The sequence below is a fragment of the Dipodomys merriami genome, unplaced genomic scaffold (genome assembly GCF_024711535.1).
Source record: "Dipodomys merriami isolate MVZ:Mamm:240054 unplaced genomic scaffold, mDipMer1.0.p SCAF_20, whole genome shotgun sequence".
Lineage (NCBI taxonomy): Eukaryota > Metazoa > Chordata > Mammalia > Rodentia > Heteromyidae > Dipodomys > Dipodomys merriami.
The window spans coordinates 19,181,119-19,207,787 of NW_027203382.1; the positions used below are offsets into that span (position 1 = coordinate 19,181,119).

Sequence of the window (26,669 nt, forward strand, 5' to 3'; positions counted from 1 at the left end):
CGGAGAGAGCAAGAAGCCCAGGTGGGTCGTACACACCTCTTCCGCCTGGGGTCCGGAAGGGTGATGTGGCTGGGCTATCTCTGGTCTCACTATGGTAAGAACTGCGGCTGCTGGGCTTGTCGTAGGGGCTGTGGGGGTTTTGCGGTCGGGCTGGAAGGTAATGCGGCTGCCCTGCCTGCGCCGGCCCGGGACGCCCTTCACTAACGATGCTCCCGGGGCTCGCAGGGTGCAGTGGCCGCAGAGCCATGTGGCTCCTTCTCTGCCCATTCTGGGCGAACCCGGTCCCACCGTTCCAGGAAACCTCCCGGGCCACACAATTCTGGGACTCTCAAAGGCCTCCTTCCTGCCTGGCCCCGAGCAACTGTGCTCATCTGCTTTAACCCGTCGCTTACATAGATTATCGGTGCCTTTGACTTTTGAGGTATAGAGTTTACGGACTTTCAAACTGTTTTTTTCTCTCCTCCCCGCCTCCTTTATCTCATCCTCCTTCTTTCATTCAGTCGTTACTGTTGTCTACCCACTAAACTATACATTTTCCATATAACCTGTTGAATCATTGACCTTTCATTGCAACTCTAGAGGTGCTACTTTCCGAGATACAGGCTCCAGTGATTTCTGGTTCTCTGCAAAGGTTCTTTTCTAGGAGCTTCATGCACTTCACATAGTTGTGTCTGGCCCACCACCTGGGGCGGGACGGGGGTGGGGGGTGGCGGGACGGGGGTGGTCATACATGTGTCTGTTATTTTGTGCTATTGTAGATTAGGCCTCTAAGAAAAGCTTGCACTGTAAATCAGAATCGTAAAAGAAATTGTCATGCTGAGAAAAGTAAAGCCAACGTAGATGACCTGAGCATGAGTGTAGTAGACGGGGTAACAGGAAAAAAAATCTCCAAAGCATGTCTGCAAACATTTGCTTTTGTAGAGGAAGATGCCAACAGCCACTAACTACATGTGTCTCCGGGTTTATAAACACTTATGAAAAGGATGCGTATTATTACAGTTCAAACACATCTGTGACTTCCCCAAAAGTTAAGAATTGCTTTAACGAAAAGTTATGAAGCATGTGCTCCCAGAGGTTACAGCAGAATCCCATATAGCAAACATCCATTAGCAGTCAGGATTCATTCTTAATCTTGCCTGCTTTATGTCAGTTTCTTTGAATGTGATTTGGACGTAAATCAGAGGAAAAGCTTACCACTTGATGAAGATGATGATTAAGTGCACATTATTCCTTTAGACAAGGCTTTTATTTTCTATTTCAGTCTCTTTTCCCATCTACCAAATGATAGCATATACTTGCTTTTAAGAGTTTTCATCAATGAACATTTAGCTTAATGCAAAAATTTAGTCCTTTTTCAACTTAGAGTAGTAGACTTTACTCTTTAATTCTTGCTAGAAGATGATATTTAGTTTACTGACACAGCATGACTACTTTCAATATATTTCAATGAATTCTCAGCTTATTTCCATATGAAATGTGAGTCTAATGTATTATCTATCCACAAGAAGCAAGAGTTGGCCCCAATATTTACAAGTTTTCCTTTTGAAAACCTAGACTAGGGTCACCTCCACTTCGTCCCTGACTTAATTCTTTTTTTATTTTTTTATTTTATTTATTTTTTTTGGGGGGGGGGTCCAGTCATGGGGCCTGAACTCTGGGCCTGGGTGCTGTCCCTCAGCTCTTCAGCTCAAAGCTAGTGCTCTACCACTTGAGTCACAGCGCCACTTCCGCTTTTTTCTTTTTTGCTTATGTGGTGCTGAGGAATGGAACCCAGGGCCTCAAGCATGCAAGGCAAGCGCTCTACCACTGAGCCACCTTCCCAGCCCACTAATGACTATTTTGACTGTACTTTTACACCATTATTGAAGTACAAATTACCACCAATGTTGCCAGTCTAGTACAGAGCTGAAAAGCATCTACTCCAAGCAGAAGCTTTGCTTGTGACAATGAAAAGTTCTTAAAAGGAAAATATAAGTAGAAATGGTTTTTAGACATCATTGAAACAGGAACAATGAGATCAAATGCATGTGTAACAAATGAAACTAACAAGTAAATGTAAAATTGTTGATTACTCAAGGACAAATTGTCCTTTGGGAGAGGAATAGTAATTGTGTTTGAGCTTTTAGCTTGTTGGGCAAATGCTTTATGTTAACATTTTTGAACTAGGTCTCACTAACTGCCAGAAGCAGGTGTCTAGACTGTTAACTGTTTTAAGTTTGTATTGGGTACGTGTACTACCCAGCTTCCTCTCTTTAAATCATTCTGTCAGAGTTTTCTGCCCACTCTGGCCTGCAACCCTGGATCCTCCCAGTCTTACCCTCTCAGATAACTAGAATTTCAGTTGTTAGCCATCCATTGATGATGAAGAGAGTAAATACACATTTATTCATTTCTTCATTATCTTGGGCAAATGCTGCATGTGTCCATTTTCGTATTCATAGGAAGCAAATATCTCTGTATTTCCATGTTTTCAGATTTGAGAACCAGTACATTTATATGTAAAAACTAGTTGGAAAATATTGACCTGACCTAGATTTGTAAATGAAATGATGAAGTGCTGACCCATTTTTTCTAGTGCTATATAATTTTTATCATTATTAAATCAGGGCTGTCATTTCTGAGTTTCTTTCAATCCAAAGAGGAATAACTTTTTTTAAATTCCAAGTAAAAGGGTTACTACTTGGAATTTTAATTCTTTAAAAAAAATATTCAGCTCTTGTTTAAAAGTCTTCTTAAGTAATGCTGGAAAAATTAGTATGTCAATAAAACTTTACAACATGAGCAATCTTGAAGTCTCAAGAAAGACTGTGTTAAGCATAACAAAAGCCCTTATTCAACAAATGTGTTAAATACTATATTTTGTAAGCTACCTGAAGCCTAAGTGATCTATTCCTAATGAAAATACCATAGGTTCAAAATTCTTTCTTTAGATTATGTGTAGATAATAACCCACTGAGAAGTCTCTAGGCAAAGCATGTTTAAAACATCAATGTGTATATTTCTTCTGTTTTTGTCTTTCAATTGCTTGGATAGCTCACTTGTTTCTTTTCTAATGTTTCCTGTGGCTTCCTAAGATTTCTGATTTGAAAGATTACCTTGAGTGACTTAGTGGTTTTATTTAGAAATTTATACTTTTTTCAAAAAAACCTATGTTGCTATTTTATAAATATGAAAATTTCATGAATATTTTTAGCATTCAGAAATTACACCACGGAAGTAGCGCTGTGGCTCAAGCAATAGAGCACTCTCCTTGAGCTGAAGAGCTGAGGGACAGCGCCCAAGCTCAGAGTTGAAGCCCCACCACTGACAAAACAAAAAAAGAGAAATTACACCAATAGTTAGAAATTATATCTTAATAATGTATGATAACAAATGAAATATGAAAAGATACTCTTTTCAAAGGGACTTGACATTAGAAAACTTTTTAAAGGTTTGTTAAGATTGCAACAGCTTAATGTTCAAAGCATTAAGCTTTCATTGATTAATCTTTGCCTAACAGTTGAGAAATTAATCTATGTAGTATAAATGGTGGCCAGATGTGGTTTACTTCAAAATGCTTATACAAAGTATCTGAGTCATCAAATTTATTTTCTTTTGGTTTTGTTAAATCAATTCAGTGTTGTAGCATTAGTTATTTAAGGCACACTCTGTTTAGTTATAAGTGATGTGATAGGCCTACAGTTGAGAGGGGTAATAGAATGTCTTTGTGAAAAACATTAGTATATCTGAGCTATATGTAGTATATATAGTATATCTAGTATATATATATAGCAGATGTGAATATCAGGTAGAAATTACATCAGGCTTTTATTTTAATCTAAAGCTTAGGCCCTCCTCATAAGCCTAAGGAATTTTTTCTGATTAATTTTCAGAAATGACTTTGATAAGTAATTATAAACTCAAAGTATAGTAGAGATTTCTCTTGAGTAATTAACAAAATGTATTCAACACTGATCTCATTGACTTTTTAAAAATAGTGTTCATTGTTAATTTGGAATTTAAGTATGCTCTTAGATGTGTATATATATTCATTATTGTTCATTTTACCAGTTTTCAGTGACTACTATATATCATTTTGTTTAATATTCATGGTACTGATTAGAATTTCATTGAAATAGAGAAAACAATTATAGTACAGATCAATGGGTAGAGTGAAGACAGGAATGACTTCATAGATCAGGTAACTCAAATTTAGACTGAAAGAATGACTTAATTCACTAGTATGTCAAAAGTAATTATCATATGTACAAAACAGTACCTTGGAAAAGGGCTCATGAATTAAAGGGTTAAAAAATAAACTTAATGAATGAATTTTACTTTCTAACCATCTTTTCTATTATCTTTTATGATTATGTAGCCTTAGCTTCTTTGGCTTTCTCTCTTAGTGACATTTTCATATTAAAATTCCCATTTTTCTACTGAACAGGGACATCTGTTTCATCTAACCCTGAAACTATAATTTTATACCAATGAACAGATGCAAAGCATTAGGAGGAGGAATGTGATAGGTGACAGGCTAATGTCTGTAACTTAGAAACACTCTTTTGACCAGAGTTTTAAGTACATCTAAAAGGCTTTACCATCTAAGATTATTTGTTTAAATTTTGGAGTCTTTAAGCCCTAGACAAAGTTGTATTTATAATTTATTTTGTACTTGTAAATGGTTTTCATTTATAAATGACAGCACACAGGCAAATGTATGTATATATACACTTTAATAATAGGCATGTTCTCAAGGGCCTTTTTATCTTTTATTATGAAATACTTCAAACATATGAAGGTAAAAAAGAAGGATAAGAGGACCTTCCATATACTAATTTTACCATCAACTACAAACATAGGGAAAAGCATGAGCATCATTTCATTTAACCATATGGTATTAAGATATTCACTGGAGTAGAGTGAACATATAACCAAACTCTGAGCTTAGACACTATTAGGAAGATGACAAACCCACTTGGCAAATTTCTTTGCAGGAATCTTTTCCTTAGTACAATATCTTTTATTCTCTGAACATAGAAAATCCTTATTTTGGGGGATATTTTCCCCCATGTTTCTGTCTCATCGGGAGCCTGCTTTCCACCTAAATTTTCCCCTTGGTATTTCAATTCTATTCCTTCTTTCTCCTTAAAGTTTTTTCTTTATGAAAACAGCCTTTATCCCCATAGTTCCAGACTTTACTTGAATGTGAACAGTGATTTGCTATTCAATTTTGAAAGCACATTTCTTGATCGGACTTGAGTATAACTGCTTTATATTCTCAGTAGTAGTACTCATCTGGTAAGGATAATAGAAATGTCTATCTCAGATATTAGAAAGTACAGAACAGCACTTATTGGAATATCAGTAATTATTAGTTATAAACTCCAGGAAGGAATCAGGTCATGTACCTTTTCAGTCCTGATTGTCTATCCTCTCCCCAGACATAGTGCATGCACATTTAGTCATTTGACTAAGGAAATATGCTTTGTATTTTTTAAATTATTATCTAATACTATTTATTAAAACACTCATATAAATGCTCGCCATTATAACTATTAAAAGATAAGCATTTTGAAACCTGTGCTTTCTATCTGGAAATGATCATAGATATAAAATTAAAACCCAGTTTAGTTAAAATCAAGCCACATTGAACTCTGCCTTTGCTATATCAATGAGAAAAGCCTTTGCACAAAAAAACAAATTTTAAAAGTTTAATGGCAAATCTTTTTTTTTTAATCTTTTGCAGACTAATAAAAGCAACAAAGTCTTTGAGAAAGCCAGAGAAGTTGAGAATTAGGTGAAATCTATCAGAGATAACCACTGAACTCTCTTACTCATACTTAAAGTTTTCCGTAGCTAAAGCTATGCTGGCTATGAAATCTTGTATCCTGTTTTGCATACCACATAGTTTTTGTACATTGTATATAAGTACTTTTTGTTTTAAAGAATATTGGTAAAGAAGATGTGCAATCTTTTCGATTTTTTATGTCTGTCAATTAAGTGATAATATAATTATGAAAGCTATTGTAAATATTTTATTATATCCTCAGACACCATGATTAGTTCCCTTTAGGTCTATAGCCATTTTTCACTAGATTCTTTTGGACTATTCAGATAAGCACTCATACTGCAAGTAAGAAATTTTGCCTCTTTTGAATTATTTTATAGCTGTTATTCACTCTTGATTTTTAAGAGTCCTGAGTTTACTAAAGAGGCATATTTCTGGTTGCTGTGTCTGATTATAGGAATAATGAAAATTTTCATTATTATATGCAGTATATCTATACTTTTTAAAACTCGTTTTATTCTTAAAATATATCTTACTTGAGCTTCCATGAATCAGGTACATCAAGAGAATTCTAGGGCCAGTCATATAGCATATACCTATAGACCCAGCACATGGGAGGCTCCTACACATTTGAAGCCACCCCTGGGTTAGATAGCAACACCTTGTCTCAAGAAAAAAGAAGAGGGAAAGAAAAGAGTTGTGTATGAAATACAAGATGGGAGTGAAGATGGAGTCCTCAAAAAGATTGCACTTAACTTGAGGGATTCTTTATTATTGTTTTTTTAATTTTTGAAATAATATGAACAGTGTCAACTCCTCCCTCCCTAATTTTCTCCCAGTTCCCCATTCCTTCTTCCCCCTTCCTCTGCAAGTTGTATAGTTCATTTTCAACCTAGTGACTAGTATCACAGCTGAATTAATTTACCCTTTATCCCACCATTTCTGTTCTTCCCCTTACCCTCCCCAAAACATAAACTTGCATATAAGACAAAATGTACAGAAATAAAAACAGCAAGAAATGGGGGAAAATTGAAAAAGAACAAACCTTGTTTCCATTTCTTGGTTCATTTCAATAAACATTTTATATGATCATATGCACATTTCATCAAACTGAAAAGTTTCTACACAGCAGAGGACATAACTAGCAAGATAAATAGAAAGCCCACAGACTGGGAGAAGATCTTTACTAGCTACGCATCAGACAAGGGCCTCATATCTAAAATATACTCAGAGCTCAAAAAAACCCTTCCAAAATCAAATCCTCAAAGAAACAACCCAATTAAAATGGGCTAAAGAGAGACTTCTCAGAAGAAGAAGTAAGAATGACCAATAGACAAGTGAAATGTTTTTAAGATCTCTGGCCATAAAAGAAATGCAATTCAGAACAACATTCAGATTCACTTCACCCCTAAAATGGCCATTATCAAGGAATCTAACAAAAACAGATGCTGCCTGGGATAGCCAAAAAGGGAACACTACTGCACTGTTGATGGGAATGTAAACTTGTTTCACCAGTCTGGAAAGCAGTATGGAGGTTCCTCAAAAGACTAAACATAGAGCTTCCCTATGATCCAGCAAGTGTATTTATCCAGTTGGCCACAAAACAGGACACACTAAATCTAACAGTACAACCCATGTTTGTTGCAGCATTGTTTACCATAGCCAAGATATGAAATCAACCCCTCTCCTTTTTCAAATGGGCCAAATGGAAAAGCAGGTGATTTTCTTTGACCAATATGTAATAAGCTAATATTTGTCAGTATACCAGAAACATGGTCTATTAAATACTTATCCCAGAAAATAAATCAAAATTGAAAAATACATTAGTCAATACTCAGTCTTTGCAGTCTCCAACCAGCTTTACTGTTCTAAGATAGTTTGAGAGGCAGTGATTGCACAGGATCCATCTAGCCAGTGACTGGCAGAGCAAATAGACCTGAATGTCTGTCAAGTTGTCTGGGCTCTTAGAATATCTGTAGCAATTACAGGCTGACTCAGCTCTAGTCAGCCATTTGGAGTTTATGGTATTTTTCAAATTTTATATTTCTGTGACACCTCCTGCATTCTTTAGCCCCAGAAAATGCATAAGAAAGTACATTTTTAGAATATTTCATGATTCAGTTTTATATGGCAATTACACATATTGTATTGTTTGACTTTTTGAAGAAATAAAAACAATTTCTTATAGATTTGTCTTGCATTTTTTACTAGGCAGTTTTTCCTGAAATATTAATTTGTTTCATTTTGTTTTCTCTTTTTAGTCTGCCATTTTCAACTTTCAGAGTCTGTTGACTGTAATCTTGCTGCTTATATGTACGTGTGCTTACATCCGATCCATGGCACCCAGCATCCTGGACAGAAATAAAACTGGGTACGTTGCTAATGATGTCTAACCATCCAAACCATCCATTTAATTCTAGTTATAATTTACTTTTTAAGAACTTTGTTATTTTTCTCTATTTCTTAAAAGTCTAAAATCCTGACTCATAATGTCTTATTAAAAGTTAAATTTCAAACCTGATCTATTATGTAAGCTGAAATAGAATCTATTTTTAAAAAGCAGAATGAAGATTAAAACAAATACTACTTATTCATCAATTCTTACGGTAGTTTCACACTCCTTTTAGATAGTGTCTTATTTTGTTCTCTAAACCAGTACTCTGCTTACTTGCGTTGATCTGATATTTGGGGCTCAAATGTAATACATGGGTATTATGATACATTTTTCTAATAAAATTGTCACAGAAGTCAAGTGCAATGGTTCAGGTCTGTAATCTTAACTAATCAGGAAGTGAGAGGAGATCATGAGTCAAGGTCAGTTTGAACAAAACGTATTCAAGACCTCATTTCAGACATTAAATGCTGAGCATAGTAATTCTGTAAATGTCATCCTAGCTGTTCTAGAAGAACCAACAGTAAGATTACAGTCCAGACCTCTTTGAGACATATATGTGACTCTAAAATGGAGGAACACCAGCCAAGCAAGTGCAATGCCCTGAGTTCAAACCCCCAGTATCACTAAAAACTAAAATAAGATTTACATAACCATACAATGAAATATTTGCACTTTTTTGATGCTGTGTGAATTTTATTCTTGGAAGAAGTTTGCATTCAGAAATGTCTACCCCAAATTCCTTTGGGATAGGTATGCATCTATAACATTCTACATTATAAAAGAAGTTCTCAAGGCTGTCAGCCATATAGTAGAAGTTGAGTTGTAGTATATTTCTCCTAATTAAAAAACAGACAAAAAGCATGCCTGTTATTACATTTCTAGTCTAAAGTTTACACTAATATGGACAACTGTTTTGAAAGCCATTTTAAAAATCTTTCTATTTAACTAGATGTTAAATGTTTTTTATTGTTATATATGGCAAATATATTTTGTAAAAATTTGGTTTTCTATCCTTTCTTATTACAGTTACATGTATTTTACTTAGTTTTTTTAGACCTGTTACCATGATTAGCATTTGTGGTAAGCATTATTTGCATCAACTTTTATCAGCTAATTGGATGTTTTTTAACCATTTGAGATATAACAGAAATGTATCTTACATAGACAAATAATGTTGAAACAACCAAACTGGTAATTACAAATCTTTATGTTAAATCAAAGTTAGAATTCTTCGTTCATTTAAAAGATTTTAATATACTATTATGCCTATTCTCTATTAATACTTTGTTATTTCTAGAATATTCAACCTAGAAAAACCTTGATTTAGAGATCAAGGAACATTCTGGCTTTGTGTATGCCTATTCTTTATCTTCTCTTTACTGACAAAGAAACTGAAACTGATTTTAAGTAATATCTGTAAGTAATATCACATGTGACTTTAGCCTGTATATGACTTTAGCACATATTAATCACTATTTTGGAGACTTTCTGTATAATCATTCATTTAATAACTTAGGATGATAGATGCTATTATTAAAGAGAGAAAATAAACTTGACCACAGTTGTGTATGCAATAAGCATGACTGAATTAAAGCACAATCTTACCTTTATGTTTACTTGTACTATTTTCAGAAATGTTTTTGGCTATAATCCTTTTATTTCTAAAGTAAAATTGTTTAGCTAGCCATTCTTTGAAAAAAAATTCTATTTTTCCCATTCACTAAACTTAGAAGGTTCTTATTTTTAAGTCGGGTGCTACTAATCCTATCTACTTAGGAGGCTGAGATCTATGGATCGTGGTTCAAAGCCAACCTGGGCAGGAAAGTCTGTGAGACTCTTATCTCCAGTTAACCACCAGAAAAACTGGAAGTGGTGCTGTGGCTCAAGTGGTAGAACATTAGCCTTGAGCTGAAGTGTTGAGGGACAGCACGAGACTCAGAGTTTAAACCCCAGGACTGACAAAAAAGAAAAATTCTTTTTAGTATACCTGTTAAAATTCATCTGAAATGGTCATTTTTATTTGTCATTTTCTCAAATTTAGCAAACATATAAATTTTCTCGTTTCAAAGGTGGCAAACGATGTTGATGAATTAATACAGTAAGCCCTTAGGCAAAATTTTGCCACTCTCACATTTATTCACTCTACTTTTGGCCTGTTATACATTGTAATTTGTGGAAGTTTCTTTCCATCAGTGACTAGTAGCCTATTGTGTCCTGTGTTCATAGATACATGTTGGCTCAGTGTTTCAGAAGTGAAAGCATTAAAGGCTAAAATGTCAGTCTATAGTTACTGTTTTATATGATACTGGCAGCAATAATTTACCTTTCCCATATTCAGTAGCCACTTGTGTTCTTTTGTTCTGTGCAGACTGTTGGGAATATTTTGGAAGTGTGCCAGGATTGGTAAGTGTTAAACTCATTCTCCATTTCTTCAGCTACAGATTGTTGACAAATTTATTTATGTCATAATCCAGAAATCAAATGTTCTTAAAAGTGCAGTCTTCCCCACAATGTGAACTTTTATAGAGTTCCACCAAGTTTTTTTTACTTGTACTATTTAAAACTAGACTTGATAACTTCCTTACAATAATTACATATATAGAAGCAAATCTTTGTAATTCAGATATTAAATACTCTGATTTTTGAAGAGGTTTCGAACAAGTATACGTATAGTTTCATGTATACTTGTTTACATTATATAAGTGTAGATATTGATGATAAACTATGCGTTTATAGATAAACTGTGCGTTTATAGATAGATAGACATGAAAACATATAACACTGTGCCCATCATATAGTAGACTCAAACTGAATAAAGTATTTTTGAATAACAAACTCTCTACATGTTCTTAACTTGCCTGATTACTTAAGATATATATACAGAAACAGATATAGATATAATGTATGTGTGTGTGTATGGAATTTATACCCATACCCACTTGGACTGATTGCAATGAATAATATTTCTTACCCTCTTTTAAGTTATTAAGAGTAAAAATATTTTTCAAATTCATCATTCTTTAACGTTAAGTTTATGCATGACTACTTTTTCTTTCATACAGTTGTCATGCTTTCATAATGCAAAAAATAGTTTATATATCAGGATAGCCAGTTTAACAAATTCTCAATGACTTAAACCAGCTCTTTAAGTATGATAGAGGACTTAAGAGTCTTTCCTTGGGCTGGGATGTAGCTCAGTGGCAAAGCACTTGCCTAGCAAGTGCAACATCCTGGGTTCGATCCCCAGTACCAAAAAAGAAAAGACAAAAAACATACAGTTAAAAAAAAAAACAGCCTTTTCTTTTAGAAAAGCTATGTTCCTTTTATCTTGTCTTTCAACTTCTTAGAGATGTGGAAATTTTAGAAAGTAGGTCTAGAATAAGAAACAATATTGGTTAAAAATTGAAGACTGCAAAGTTCTTAAAATACTGAGAAATTTTTCTAAGGAAAATGACTTGAAAACATTTTTTGCATAAAAATACTTATGTCTTTAAAACATCTTACATTGTTAGTCATTGAATTTTCACAAGGGTTTTTTGTTTTCCATTAAACTTCTTTTGTTTTTTTAATATATTTTTTATTATAAAGATACTGTACAAAGGGGTAACAGTTACATGAGTGAGGTAATGAGTCCATTTCCTATTGAGCATTGTTACCCCCTTCTTTGTTTTTCCTCTACCATCCCTTCCCTCCCTGCCTCCCTAACGTCTTCCCCTCCCCCCACCAAAGCTGTAAAGTTCATTTTCAACATAGTGTCTGTGAATCTCATTGTTATAATGGGTCAACCTGTATCCTTATTTCAACATTTTGTTATTTCCCTTCCCATCCCCAAATTTAAAAAATGTATATACAAAATACAGGGCACCAGAATCAAATACAGTGAAAACAGGGGTTATACCATGGGGGAAGAACATACAAAAGAAACTTCCATTAAACTTTTTCTGATAATACAAGTAGAAGTCTGGAAGTCATAGATGTCTAGAAGTCCTTTTCTGAATCTGATGATGGGAATGGCTTGTCAAATCCATAAAGTGATGACATCAGGGTAATGGACTTCAAAGGAAAGTACTTTTGTCAAAGCCCTTTTTCTAATATAGTGACTATGAAACAGACCTCTCCCAGCAAATTCAATGTGCTTCTAATGTGTTCCGTTATCTTCCCTCTGTATTCTTTGTCATACTTCATTTTGTCTTGTACCAAAAAAAAAAAAAAAGTAGCTTAAATAAGAGTGTATAGGCAGGGGACATTTGTGAATGTCTAAAGTTTTTTATTATCAACACTAGAATAAGGATATATAGTGCTTTTAGGTCAGGCATCTGGCTAAGATGTTCAGAGCAGCCCCTCATAACATAATGATCCAAGCCAACATGCCAATAGTACTGGAGTTCAGAAGCCCTGGCCTGGATCTGCAGAGATTTGTGGTACAGACTTATCTGGCACTCAGACATACAACAGCTGCAAACCCTACAATAACAGAAGAAATCTTAAGTACTTCAAAAGGAATCAAGAAAAGAAAGATAGAGATAAAATAGCACCATTGGTAGTTAATGCTAATAGCTAACGGGAAATATAACTATATTTAAACCAAACTGCTTGCTTCAGAGGCAAGTCACCCTGGAAAAGAAAGATAAAGACATTGCCAAGGAATAGAGTTAGTGCAATTACTGCAAGTAAACTGCAAAGAGAAAATAATGACAGAGTAGGTCTGGTGTTAAGCGGCTGAATTTCCAGCCCAGTTTTATCTTTAAGTTGCTAAGAAAATATTAAGGTATTTTAAACCCTTTTTGTGTAACAAAGAAATGGGTACAGGTCTATTCAGAAGCCAGCTCATGTAGTCTTTTGTTCACAAGATCAAGAGAATATATAACAGTTTAAGTCAAGTGCCATTCGCCTATGTCTGTAATCCTCCCTACTCAGGAGCCCTAAAATCTAAGGATCACAGTTTGAAATCAGCTGGGACAGAAAGATCCTCCAGTCTGTATCTCCAAATAACCAAAAAAAAAAAAAAAAAAGGAAGATATTAAGTATGTAGCTTAATGATTTTTTTATAATATCCATTTTTATACCTAGTTATAAATGCTCCCTTTTGTTGTTGCTGTTCATTTATTTTTTTTCCATTTCTCCCTCAATTGTATGAATGCCATAAGTTGAAAGGGTCTAAAGTATTCATTCTTACCAATTATATGAAAACATTAGCTTTTTATTTTGGCAAATTATCCCCAAAAATATTGATGCTGACATACTGCTTTCCCAAGCACATGCTCCTCTCTTCTTGACACACAATATATCCACAAAGAAAGGATGCAATTTTAATGAGAAAAGCTCTAGCCAAATCATCTTATCATGTTACACATCACATTACAGCAACTGTTTCACATTCACTTACACAGACCTAAGACTAGACAAGAAGTAACATTTATATTCAAGTTCAGCCTAAAATGTTTAGCTCTACCACATGGCAGTCTCTTTTAAGAAAATTAAAAACAGGAAAATGAAAGCCATATGTTAATTATAGCATTTCTAGGTTGGGGGATAGGGAAGAAAAGAACTTCCACAAAAATTAATTTTCATCAGATGGAAAGTTTAGGAGATTATTAATTACTTCCTTTAGATAATGAATTAGACTATCCTAAATAATGAGCATATCTAGCTCTAATAAGAGTAACATACTTACTTATGACATCTACATATTTATATATGAAGTGTTTGATTTTCTGTGAAGAAAGAAAAGAATTAACATTATTTAAAATGGTAACCCAGTGTATTTTTTTAAGTTATAAAAGATTTTTTTCCAGTTTAAGTGATAGTATTACAAAAGCACCTTTCACTTTCTAATGTTTTCTGTAAATGAAGGTATTTCTGTAACTGAATATAGTTAACTGAAGGTCAAATATCTGTGCATTTAAAAAGTTTTAAGAAAAGTACCAAATGTTTGGATTTTTTTAATTTAATATAGGTGATATTTCTGTGTCTTTTCTTTGAGGAAACTTTGTGTTTAGAAATAATATTTATTATTTTCAATGATACTTCCGTGTGTGTGTGTGTGTGTGTGTGTGTGTGTGTGTGTGTGTGTGTGTGTGTGTGTGTGTGTGTGTGTGTGTGTGTGTGTGTGTGTGTGTGTGTGTGTGTGTGTGTGTGTGTGTATGTATTTACATCACATTCACCATCCCTTTGCTTTTGCTTATCCTCTTCCTCCTCCCTTTAATCTTGGTTATTTTATTTTGTTTTCTTTTCCCCTAGCTTATCTTGGTAGGGCTGGCTTATTATCACAGCATGATGATTCTAGTTCCATCCATTTACCAGAGAAGGGCATAATTACATTCTTCTTAATGGCTAAGTAGAATCCCATTGTATATATCCATTCTACTTTTTCATATCCATTTACCCATTGATCAGAACCTAGCCTGAGTCCATAATTTGACTATTGGGAATAAAGTCTTGATTTAAACTTATTAATAAAATACCAATGTGAGATCAATGAGAAGGCTCTGGAAATGAAAATGACTTTTGGAGTTTTAGTTGAAAGATTAGTTAAGATTGGCATTTTCCCCAGCAGTGGTACTCACTAAACATGTTGAAAATCAACTATACAACTGTGGGAGAGAATAGGAGGGAAAAATTGAGAGAGCAACAGAAGTGGTTGGCATTGTCCAAAAAGAAATGGACTTATTACCTGACTTAGGTAACTATAAGTCCTTGGTATTTCACCTTTATAATAACAATAAAAAGTTAAAATATTAAAAAGATTGGCATTTTCCAGAAGTAATTTATTGAACTTGCTCCTGGAAAACCTCTTTACTAGGAAAGAGCTAATTTTAAGCTTAAAAAAAAAAATAACACTCAAATATTATTGTAAAAAACACACAAGGATAGCCCAATGCTAATTGCTCATGCCTGTAATCCAAGCTAGTCTGGAGGCTGAGATTTGAGGATTGAGGTTCAAAGCCAGAAAGTCCATGAGACTTTTATATCCAATTAATCACAGAAAAGCCTGGAAGTGGCACTGTGGCTCAAGTGATAGAATACTAGCCTTGAGCGAAAAAGAAGCTCAAGAACATCACCCAGGCCCAAACTTCATTTACCAGGACCAGAAAAAAAAAAAAAATTCCACACAAGGGAAGCAATCATAAATCTCTAATAGAGGACTCTAGAAGACTTTTTATTTATATCTAATTTTTATTTTTATTTTTTTGGGGGGGTCCAGTCGTGGGGCCTGAACTCTGGGCCTGGGCGCTGTCCCTCAGCTCTTCAGCTCAAGGCTAGAGTTCTACCACCTGAGCCACAGCGCCACTTCCGGCTTTTTTCTTTTTGCTTATGTGGAGGAATCGAACCCAGGGCCTCAGGCATGCAAGGCAAGCACTCTACCACTGAGCCACCTTCCCAGACCCTATATATAATTTTTATTGTGATTAAGTGATTACATAAATTTCAGAGTATTTTGAGATAGTGATATTTAAAGTCACAAACATTCTAACCTTCATGAGGCAAATTGTCATTGTTATACTCTATAAAGTTTGTGAATTCTATGAGCTTTGACTCTAGAAGAGTTTTCTTATATTTGGTGTCTTATGAATTAATATAGCCTTGCAATTGCTAAACAATTAACCTAAAGAGATTAAGGTGAGTTTGACTCACAGTCACTGGCTCTCTATTTGCAAGACAATTTCATAAACCAATTCAGATCAGCATGTGTAAAGTCCCAAATATAAGCACTCCTAAAACAATTATGATAATTGACGCATATAGAAGTGGTTGTTTTTAAGTACTACCTTTTTCAGTTCTACATCACAAATGTTAAATACTCAAACTGAATACTCAAAAATTTAATAAATCTTTGTGGTTCATGCTGCATGGGTTGTTTTTGTAGTTGTTTCATTTGTTTGTTTTGAGGGGTTTTTGTGTGTGTGCCAATTCTAGGACATGAATTCAGGCCAATATACTGTCCCTGAGCTCTTGTGCTCAAGGCTAATGCTCTACTACTTTGGGCTACAATGTCATTCCTGGTTTAATGAGATAAGATTTTCACGGACTTTCCTGCCCAGGCTGGCTTTGAATCAAGATCCTCATATCTCAGCCTCCTGAGTAGCTAGATTACAGGCATGAGCCACTGAAACTTGGCTCTGCATGGTATACTTTTTAATAAGTTTTTTGTTGTTAAAATGCTGTACGGAGAGGTTACAGTTACATGAGCAAGGAAATGAGTACATTTCCTATCAAGCACTGTTGCCTCCTTTGTTTTTCCCCTACCATTTCTTCCCTCCCACCTCTACAACTACATGGAACCAACCCAGATGCTCCTCAGTAGATGAATGGATCAAGAAAATGTGGTGTGTATACACACACACATGCGCGCGCGCGCGCACAATGAAATTCTCTACCTCCATCAAAAAATAGCATCGCCCCATTTGTTAGGAAATGGAAAGACTTGGAAAAAATTATATTAAGTGAAGTAAACTAGGCCCAAAGAAACATAGGTCCCATGGTTTCCCTTACTTGGAATAACTAGTATATGTCTGGTACAAAGCAGAAAAGGTCAAAAGCTATATGACCAGATGAGATGATGTTAAGCAAAATGAACCCCAAGATAGAAACACAAGTGTTTTTTTTCTTTCTTCCTATTGCTTCTAATGTATTTATCGTGTATCATGTGATTTTTTTTGTTGCTTTGTATGTTCATCCCCCATGGTATAACCCCTGTTTTCACTGTATTTGATGTTAGTCTAATTTGGAGAGGGGAAGAGAAAAAACAAAATGCTTAAATAGGGATACAGGTGGACCCATTGTAACAATGAGATATACAAGACACTATGATGAGAGGGAGTATATGGTATTCTTTAATATTCAGATAATACAGTTGCATAGGAATGGTGCTTTCAAGATTTTCTAAGGAAAATTATGTTGTCTCAAATATCAGTTTCGCTCCTTCTACATTGAACTGTTTTTTTTTCATGTTTCTAATTTCTTATTTTTTCCCATGTCTTTTAATCTATCCCTCTCCCACAGTAATAACCTGTCATATCCATGTGAATCACTCATTTAATCAGGATGAAAATCTTTTTCTCAACAGGTGAACGAAAGAGTCCATATGTTGCAGTGTGCTGTATAGTGATGGCCTTCAGCATCCTCTTCATACAATAGTTTGGAAAAATGCCAGAATGCAATTACCATCAGATTTCAGTGTGAACAAGGACTTACCTATGGGAAATAATGGAATGAATGCTAACCTTTTTATCTCTGAATACTGAATGAGATAAATTTCCAGATGCTTTTCCTCTATTTTTATGTTATTGGACCAATGTTCTAAATACATTGTTAAGATGTAACCATTTAATACACAGAGTCTTACAGTCCGCAGTAATCAACCCCAGTACTGTCATTTTAATATTACATTCTGCAAATGCCATTCTGTTGTGTAAGACACTAGTTTTTCCTAAGGTGTCCTTAAGGTATATAGAAGAAAACAAAATTTATACTCAAGTTCCTTTCAAATTCCTAAAAATGACAAATCTTTATGAAAGAAGTCCCTTTTTTGAATAGCCTTTTTTTATTGAGAAAAAAACGGTCCACTGTTGTGTTGATAAGGGTTACATTCATACTTAGTGATGTTTACTTTTCCTCTGTACACATCTCGATCATTAGCCAGTATACCTCTACTTCTATCAACTTCTGTGGTTGATTACAGGTGTTAAAAGTATTTAAAATGAGCATGTGCAGTTCTTAAGATAAATGAGATGTGATTTAAAGAAGTACCAAGAAGATGTTCATATTTAACATAAAAAAAAGTTTAAAAAATCAGTGGGTGTAGTAGCCTCTAAGGTCTATGGTCAAGTATAGATGTCTTAAGCACAACTGTGACCAGTCATTCTGTGAAAAAGACAAACTTCATAAAATGAAAAGAGTAAAATACAATTGGAGAATAATAATACTATATGTGTTTTTTTTTATCATTTTTAGTGTCAACTCTTAAAATCAAATGCTTAATTATATTATCAAAAAATGCCATGAATTTTTACTTTTTATTTATTTTTAATATAGCACTTTAAATCTAGTTTATGTACTTTCTGTCAACATGAACTGGAATCTCTTCTGTGATGATAAATCTGTGATAAACAGCTCTCAGGTCTACTTAATCTGTATGTTACAGTATAAATGTCTTTACTGTTGAAAGAAGACTCAGCAACTTTAATCTACCCAAGAGAAATACTGGTAAAATATATTAATTGGGCAGTTATAAGAATGATTAGTATTTCTGAAAGTTCAACTGAAACTCAGTTATTTTAAAGCTAGGAGCAATTTAAATCTTAGCTAAAAATTACTCATTATAGGTAGTATTTAGTAATTAACTAGTCATTAGTAGCTATTTCTTCAAAAACTTTTTTTTTTTTGAGCCAGATTTTTACTGTGTCTCCTAGTTGACCTTGAACTGGCAGTCCTTCTGCCTCAGACTGAGCAGTGTTAGCGTTATAGGCATGTAACACCAGGCCCAGCTAAGCAACCGATTTTTAAAGGCCATGTTAAACTACTTTGAATTAATTATAGGGAAGCATCAAGAAAGCCCATTTTGTGCTGATTTTATTTTTTTACAAATGAGCTGCGGTAGGCTATTGAAGTGTTTGTATTTTTTCATGTCTGTGGGTAGTTAAATGATTGTATTTTGCTTTGGACAGAGAATGAGGTTATGGTCACTGTTCGTCTCTGAACTGCCTCTTAGAGTTTACATTAGGTCAAGGGTTTTTAGGGTATTCCAAAATAGAATTTGTATCAGCATGGTCATGCAGAGTATTTCACCTTTTGGACTCTGATTTCTGGGTAGCCATCTGCTGTCCATTTCTGCTGCTAATACGACTTTTGAATTTAGAAGCTTTTCCAACTTTGTTGTTAACACAAACATATATCTAATATAGAAAAGAGAAAAATATGGAGTCTATTTTAAGACATTGAATTTGACATTTCAGTGGAGGTAGGTAGAAAGAAGAGAAAGAAAGAAATTGAAAACTGTTAGCATTTTACTTATGTGTAGATGCTGGGCAGTGAGAAGGCAGCTTATTTCCAAATCCAATCACACTGACTATAAATACTAGTACTTTGAAAGCTGACAGAAAGGCTAAGAGAGAGTGAGTGTGTGTCTGTGTCTGTGTCTGTGTCTGTGTAGGGGGGAAGAGAGAAAAAGCACCCTGGGGCTTAGACACTATCCCTAAGCTTTTTTTCTCAAAGTTAGTGTTCTAATACTTGATCTACAATTTGACTTCCAGCACTTTTGGTGGTTAATTGGAGATAAGAGTCCCAAACCTTCCTGTCTACTCTGGTTTTGAACCATAATCTTCAAATCTCAATTTTGTGAGTAGTTAGAATTATTCGTATGAGCCACTGGTACCTGGCTGAGTATAGGTGGGCTTAAGCCCACAGAATATTTAGTTATGTACTTTGTGGGTGGGAAGTAATGGATTTCAGGGAAAATTAAAGATCAGCTTACCCATCAATAGTCTACATGTTTGTTTAGTTCAAATGTTCTCTGTCCTCCATTTTTTACTCTAGAATCTTTCAGTTCCATGTCTCTTGGAATTTGTTTTGTGCTGATATTTGGTTCCTGGTTGGGCATGTCTGACCAGGCAGAAATATGAAAAGGCCACAGAATCTGTAAAGTTCTCTATGGATTAAAATTCAGATTCAAGCCCAATGTTTTGTTAATACCTAGTCTGTGACAGGCATAATCCTAAAGGCTTTAATTCAGACTTTTTCCTGCTGGGAATAGTAGTAATCCATAATAAATTCTTTTTTTTTTTCTTTTTTGTCGGTTGTGGGGCTTGAACTCTGGGACTGGGCACTGCCTTCAGCTCTTCAGCTCAAGGCTAGCTCTCTAACATTTGAGCCACAATACCACTTGCAGTTTTCTGGTGGTTTATTGGAAATAAGAGTCTCAAGGATTTTCCTTCCCAGGCTGGCTTTGAACCATGATCCTGAGATCTCAGCCTCCCAGTTGCAAGGCTTACAGGCGTAAGCCACCAGCGCCCAGCTACAAATTCTTTCATCTTGGTAATAAGATGATACATCTACCTTTACTTGACAAAATAGATGTGTAAATGTATTAACTTTTCCAATTTTAGAATTCAAAAATAAAACTAACACTTGTAAATAAATGTATTTCTTTCAAGAAGCATTTATAGAATGCATGTGTTTAATTACCATTGAAAATCGACATCCCTATAGTTATGATAGTAGGCTAATTCATGTGTGTAAATTATATGTGATTATTGATATAGTCAAAAGATTCTAGAAGAAAACAAAGAAGAATGCCAATTCATTGAGGATTTGAACTTCCTTCTACAAGAGCAATGGATAAGCTAAATGAGGGCACTATGCAAGTCGGGCACTGGTAGCTCAGGCTTGTAATTCTAGCTCTCAGGAGGCTGAGATCTGAGGATCACAGTTCAAAGCCAGCTTGGGCAGGAAAGTCTGTGAGACTCTTTATCTTCAATAAACCACTACAAAACTGGAAGTTGTGCTGTGGCTCAAGTAGTAGAGCGCTACCAGAAGTTGCGCTGTGGCTCATGCAGTAGAGCACTTGCCTTGAGCTGAAGAGCTGAGAGACAGCACCCAGACCTAGATTTCAAGCTCTACGACCGACAAAAAAAAAAGAGAGAGAGAGACAGCACTATGCAAAATCACAGTGGTATGTGAAGGGCAGCTGCTTGTGCCACTTTCAAAATATTGAAACATAGGCCAAAATAAACAGGTGCGATGCTAGAGGGTTTTGTATTTCTCTTGTTCCTATCTATTACCTCAAAATTGACATTGAGTATGTTTTTCCTCCCACCTAACACAAAGTTCTTCAAGAAGTAAAACTATTGACCTGACAGGGTTGAATGTTTTCATGGCCACTTTAATTTTGGACCAGGAATACAAAAGTATAGCCTACAAAGACACACCTAAGTAGTTTGTTCATAGGATGGAGAATACTAGCCTATAGGACCATAATTTTCAAGAACTCTTCAACAGCGTCTGTCCTTGCCAAGAGTATACACCTGAATAAAACGAGGAGATTGCACTATACATTTCCTAGTGCACAGAAAAATATCTACAATAAGCAAAGGTTTGTGCTTTTGTAGAAGCCTAGAAAAGGTATTGGTCCCAAGAAACAAGATTGGAATAATCTCACAAACCACTCTTTCCTTTTTTGGTGTCCATTTAGTAAGAATACACATGCCAAAATATAGCTGACAAATAGCTTTTTGGACAATGCATACAGCCTTAATAACCAAAGTCACTACTTGCTTCTGGAAACTACCTTCATAATTGTTATTTATACACTATCTCCAATTCTTTGCCTCAAACTAATCCTAAAATCTGAAAATGCCAGGAGGAGATGGAAATTTCCTATTTTTTTTTTAGGAGTTCAGATAATCATTCTAATGTCTGGTTCATATGTCTGATGTATAATAAAAATCACAATCAACTGCCAAGAGACTTCTAATTTTGTCTTATTGCTAGACTTGTTAATCGATTATTTAGAGGTAAATAATTGGAATTGTCACCTTTTTTTAGTAAGGTTCATACAGAGAAACTTTATTTTACCTGTACTTAGTTTATAGATGGCCATAATTGGCTTTTGAGTGGTAATGCTTTTATTATTTTGTGTCTTAAACTGTTCTTACTGTCATATTGTTGTTTCTTTCAAAAACTGAAATGACTTAGTAGGTTTGCTTTGGGTATAGAATCTTTAATTCCCCCAGAGGTGATAACAGTTGATTTAACTGAAAGTGACAATTGCTAGTAACTAGCAATTATTTCTCTTTTCTAAAGTGAGATCCTTCAGATACACATGTATCTATCATTTTCTAGCCAAAGTCTGATTGACTGTCAGAAACAGATTATTCAGCCATTTTATTTCTACATTTTGAAACATAAGAAAAGTCTTGGAAAAACAGTAACACAGGCAAACCTCTGTTAAATCTGGTAATAGAAAGATTTTTATCTAACTAAAGGAACTATATCTGTTTTTGGCTATTTTACAGGCATGTATAGAAAAACAGACTCTTAGTCATTTCTTTGAATGTGTCACTGCTGACTAAACAATCAAAATGTCTTTAAAATGGCTTTGGTAGGGCATTGACTTTAACGTATCCAGGAAGCATAAGGTTTACATTTATGGCATCACTGAAACAGTCATCTGTAGGAACAAATATAAAAGCATAAATTTGGGAATTAAAATATGTTACTTCATATATGCTTAGTGGAGGATGAGAGTACTCAGGAATAGTGTGACACATAGGTGCTTCTATTAATTAGAGCATCATTTGACAAGGGAAGGGGCTGGGACCTAGGACAGATGTGTAGTAGGGGCCTAGGGCTTGTTGCCAGTCCCTGGAGTTTGTCAGCCTCTTCCAACAAGATTGATCAACTACTCATTCTAGATTAAATACTGAAAAGGTATTGTGCAAAGATATTAAAGTCCTGTTTAGAAGAAAAGAAAAGCATCTGGGTACTAGTGGTTCATCCCTATTCTAACAACTCTTAAGGCTGAGATCTCAAGATTCAAAGCCAGCCCAGGCAGAAAAAGTCCACAAGACTTAGCCCAGTTAACCAAAACAAACAACAACAACAAAAAAAAGCTAGACTATTGTTACGGCTCAAGTAGTGGCTTTGAGTGAAAAGCTCCAGCAAACACATGAGAGATCTGAGTCCCAAGTCTGCACAGGCACATACATGTATACATACAGACAAAACATTGAAAGCACGGACAATTTTGACGAAGCCAGCCTTAAGGAGAGAATCTTCTACATGTTACAGAAAACTGCTGTGTATGTTCAGGACAACACCAAAAGATGTGACCTTGAAAATTAGAGAAGTGGAAATACTGAGACTATAACATATGTCAGGGCTCCTGGAGAAAGGACAGTATGACTTTATTTCATAAAAATGCTATCTAATCTGCTTTTTAACTAGTGTTAAAATAGGAAATCCTGGAAAATGAAAATATTGGATAGTAAAATGCATTTTTAGTATGGAATTAAGAACCTTGCAGAAAACTAATGTTGGATGACTTTTTTTTTAAACAGTTGCATAAGTATGCATTCTTATATCTACTAATGGATCACTGCTTTTATCTCTAAGTGGATAACCAAAATGTAGTGGTTGGATTGGTTTTACTTGTATTTTTTTTCTTACTATTTCCCAGTATTTACTTACAAGTATCTTCAGAAAAGGCTATCAACAGGTCACAGAAAGAAATGTAATGTATTATTGAGATGATCATTCGATCCTTAAGCAATTAGTGTGCCCATGAAAAAGGGTAAAAAAAAGAAAAAAAGGTAAACTCTTGAATAAACTTTAAGCCATCTGAAGAATGAAAAAATAATGCCTCTGTCAGTCCAGATCCACAGTGTAGAGTCCTCCCATATCTCCCATTCCTAGAAAAATCCTTTGATTTGACATCTGGCATGTACCAAACTGCCTGGTATTCATCATGCAACAAACAAATACAGCTTCTAGAACCTAAATTCTGTTGAAGACTGATTGAAAAATATTACAAAAGCATATACAACTTCTTAAAGACAATGGCAAACAGCCTAATAATTTAAATGGGTTGGTCAGAGATGGCCAATCCAAGAAACTAATGGTTAGGCTAAGGCAGCTAAAAGTATGATCAAAGAAACAGAAGAAACAGCATATTTAAAGAGCACAATTCAAAAAACAGCCCAGATAAGTCCATGAGACCCCCTCCCTATGAAATATGCAGCAAAAAGGTCAAATGAGATAGGACTCAAGAGATAAAGAGAATCAGCCAAGAAAGTATAAAATCCCTGGTACTGGCAAATAAAAAGAGAAAGATAAAAGCTTAGAATTAAAGTATTAGAGAAACTGATAGAACACTAGTATGGAGAATAAACAATGAATGAAGCGACTAATGCTATGAATTTGAAAGAAATGATCCAAGGGCTTTTAGCCTTTTTTCAGTGAGTAAGGCTAGCTTACTCATTGAAAGAGTTGCCTTTACACAATTGTAAGAGCTGGTATAGTAGTGGATAAGACTGCTGTGTTTAATATTGGAGCTGAAATTCCAAGGCAATTATTCAAGAAGAGAAGGGTAAAAGCTTCAGGACAGGCTGAAACCTATCAGTTCTACTTTTGCTATGGTGACTGACCTGCAGAAAACAGAGCCTGTCTTAGAGTTAAGTACATCTGGCCCATAGACAAAGTGGTTGTTGACCCACACATTGCCTTTTGCAGCAAGTTTAGTCAGCAGGTCTGTGGCCTATACCTGATGTAAAATTGCTACTCGACCTTTGCCAAACAAGTTTCACTTCTTTCCTATGACCCACACTAGAACTTTACATGGAGGACAATTATAGGACATGGGGACACAGGAGAACAATTATAAGAAATGGAGAACAGCTTAATCAAATTGATAAAAAGTCATCAGAGCCTTTGAGACTGTTCAATATAGATTTCCTCCCAGCCAAGCTGAATTCTCTCTAAATCTGCTTCTTGGTTTCCTAACTTCAAAACCAGGACCACTTCATCTCCATGTTAGTGTTCTAGATGTCCTTCTTCCTCATGTCCCTATTGCTATCACCCATCTGCAACCAGTTCCATTGTTTTACCTCCATAGAGCCTTGAACTAAATGTTGAGTTCAAACTTAACAGTGGTTATAAAATCCCATACATTGATTCCCTATTTAGTTTGAAAGAAATCCCCTTCTAAAGCCCCAGAAGTATAAAAAGGACATTCTGCACTCCAAAAGCATGAACAGAGAAGTGAGTGAGTTATGGTGGAGGAGCTAGCATGCTGTTACCATTATTTAAACCAAGAAAAACACTGCAGACAAGATGAAAGATCTAATAAAAATGTGTTCTTGTTCCTGATTCTAAAACTTTAACAGCTGGGCCTTCCCATGTGGGGTAGCGTTACATAAATAACTCAGCCAGGAAACAGAGGGGTGGTGAAGAAGTCCAACAAAATGATAGATGATGTTGGATCCTCTGCACATCACACCCAGTGGAGTTACAAGGAAATAAGTGGTTGCTGAAAGGTACTGGAGAAGCTGTTGCTGGTCTGTGTGGCCAGTGTTACTTTACAGAGCCTCACAATTACCTGAGTCATGCATCACCAATTCTGCAAGACTTTCCTTTCTACTTAACTATATTAACACTCCTTAATCTATCCCATAGGAGCCTTTTCTATTCCATCCAAACTTGTCATCTTTTAATTAGTCATGGAAATCCAGAATAACCTGCTCTCAGAAGATAAAAATGATGAGCTTCAAAAATAAGATGTCAAGTGTTATAGTTAATTTTCTTTTAAAGAAAAATCACTCTTTTTCTTATTTCATCCAATAAACTATATATAATCGCTGGTATGACACCAATGCCAAAAGAAACTATGAGGAAACAGAAAGGATAGAATGGTCAGCCTGAGAAAATTAATGCAATTCTCTTTTCCCCCTCACATGAAAGGAAGGAGTCATGGGAGCTGGGGGGAGGGGGGTGGAGGGAGGGGGACAGTAACAGTCTATAGAGTAGGTGCAGAATTTGGGAATCATCTCAGGTTTGGGTTAGGAAATCTCAAAAGCCTTCCCAGCTCTAAAAGTCAATGACTGTCCTGTATTTATAGTTGAAGTTGTTCTTCACTTAAGCCCATTTCTGTTTCCCAGAAATTTTGTGAACATGGACTATGTTTTTAGAGAGTGATGAGTTTTTTTTTCCAAAGATAGTGTTTTGAATAAAACTATCATTGGAAGTTCTGCATTTGTGTAAGGTACTCAGAAAATCCCTTCCAGAAATGACTTACTAGCACACTTAATTCTTTGTGAGGACTTAGAGGAGATAACTAAATTGCACCAACAATTACTTCAGCTGGACATGTTCATGGAACATAGATTTATTACTCCTTTCCTGACTTAATTATTAACCTTATTTATCTAGGAATATCAGCAAAAATTGACTTACTCATTGACTATTCCATGCAAAGGGAAATACCCACAAGAGAAAAAAATACAGAAATAAAGTTACTTCTGGAGCTTTAATTACCTATTATTTTCCCCTACTCTGTGTTTTTACTTTCTGTGAGCCAAAGCAACACACTCATGTAGTTGCCTCTTCCCAGTGATTCCTCTAGCACAGCAATCACCGTAAGGGATGGTTCTGGTGTTCCTCTAAGTTTCAAACCCTGTGCTCAAAAGATGACGCAATAAGTCCTTCAGAATCCTAGGAGACAAAATTTCATGATACCCTGACCTCACTCCAAAGATGCTGAATTTTCTTACAAACTGAAGTTTGTAGATTCACAAATGTACAAAACAGTCCATTTTTTCTCACAAAGAAGATTTCCAGCCCAAAGTACCCACATGTAAAGAAGAAAACAATTTGTTTTCATCAGATGAATGATACATGCTGGTTTTATCTTCCTCTTGACATTCAGTAGTTCATTAGAAGCATCTTTGCATAACTTACAGATTTTTGCTTTTCTACCACTTAAAAAGAAAAAGTGTTTCACTGTAGAATATA

The 26,669-nt window shown here is 35.1% G+C and overlaps 1 protein-coding gene and 1 non-coding gene across 2 annotated transcripts; both read left to right on the forward strand.

Moving 5' to 3' along the window:
* Positions 1-6: 6 nt before the first annotated feature.
* Positions 7-18,279, forward strand: Tmem167a (transmembrane protein 167A). Its single transcript, XM_070031148.1, has 4 exons — positions 7-94; positions 8,032-8,141; positions 10,534-10,568; positions 17,233-18,279. Exons 1-4 carry the CDS (start codon positions 92-94, stop codon positions 17,301-17,303), a joined length of 219 nt encoding a protein of 72 aa, XP_069887249.1. The 5' UTR covers positions 7-91; the 3' UTR covers positions 17,304-18,279.
* On the forward strand, positions 8,876-9,009 carry LOC138833070 (small nucleolar RNA U109). The gene has a single exon (XR_011373782.1). It is a non-coding gene; the product is annotated as a small nucleolar RNA U109 (small nucleolar RNA).
* Positions 18,280-26,669: the final 8,390 nt, after the last annotated feature.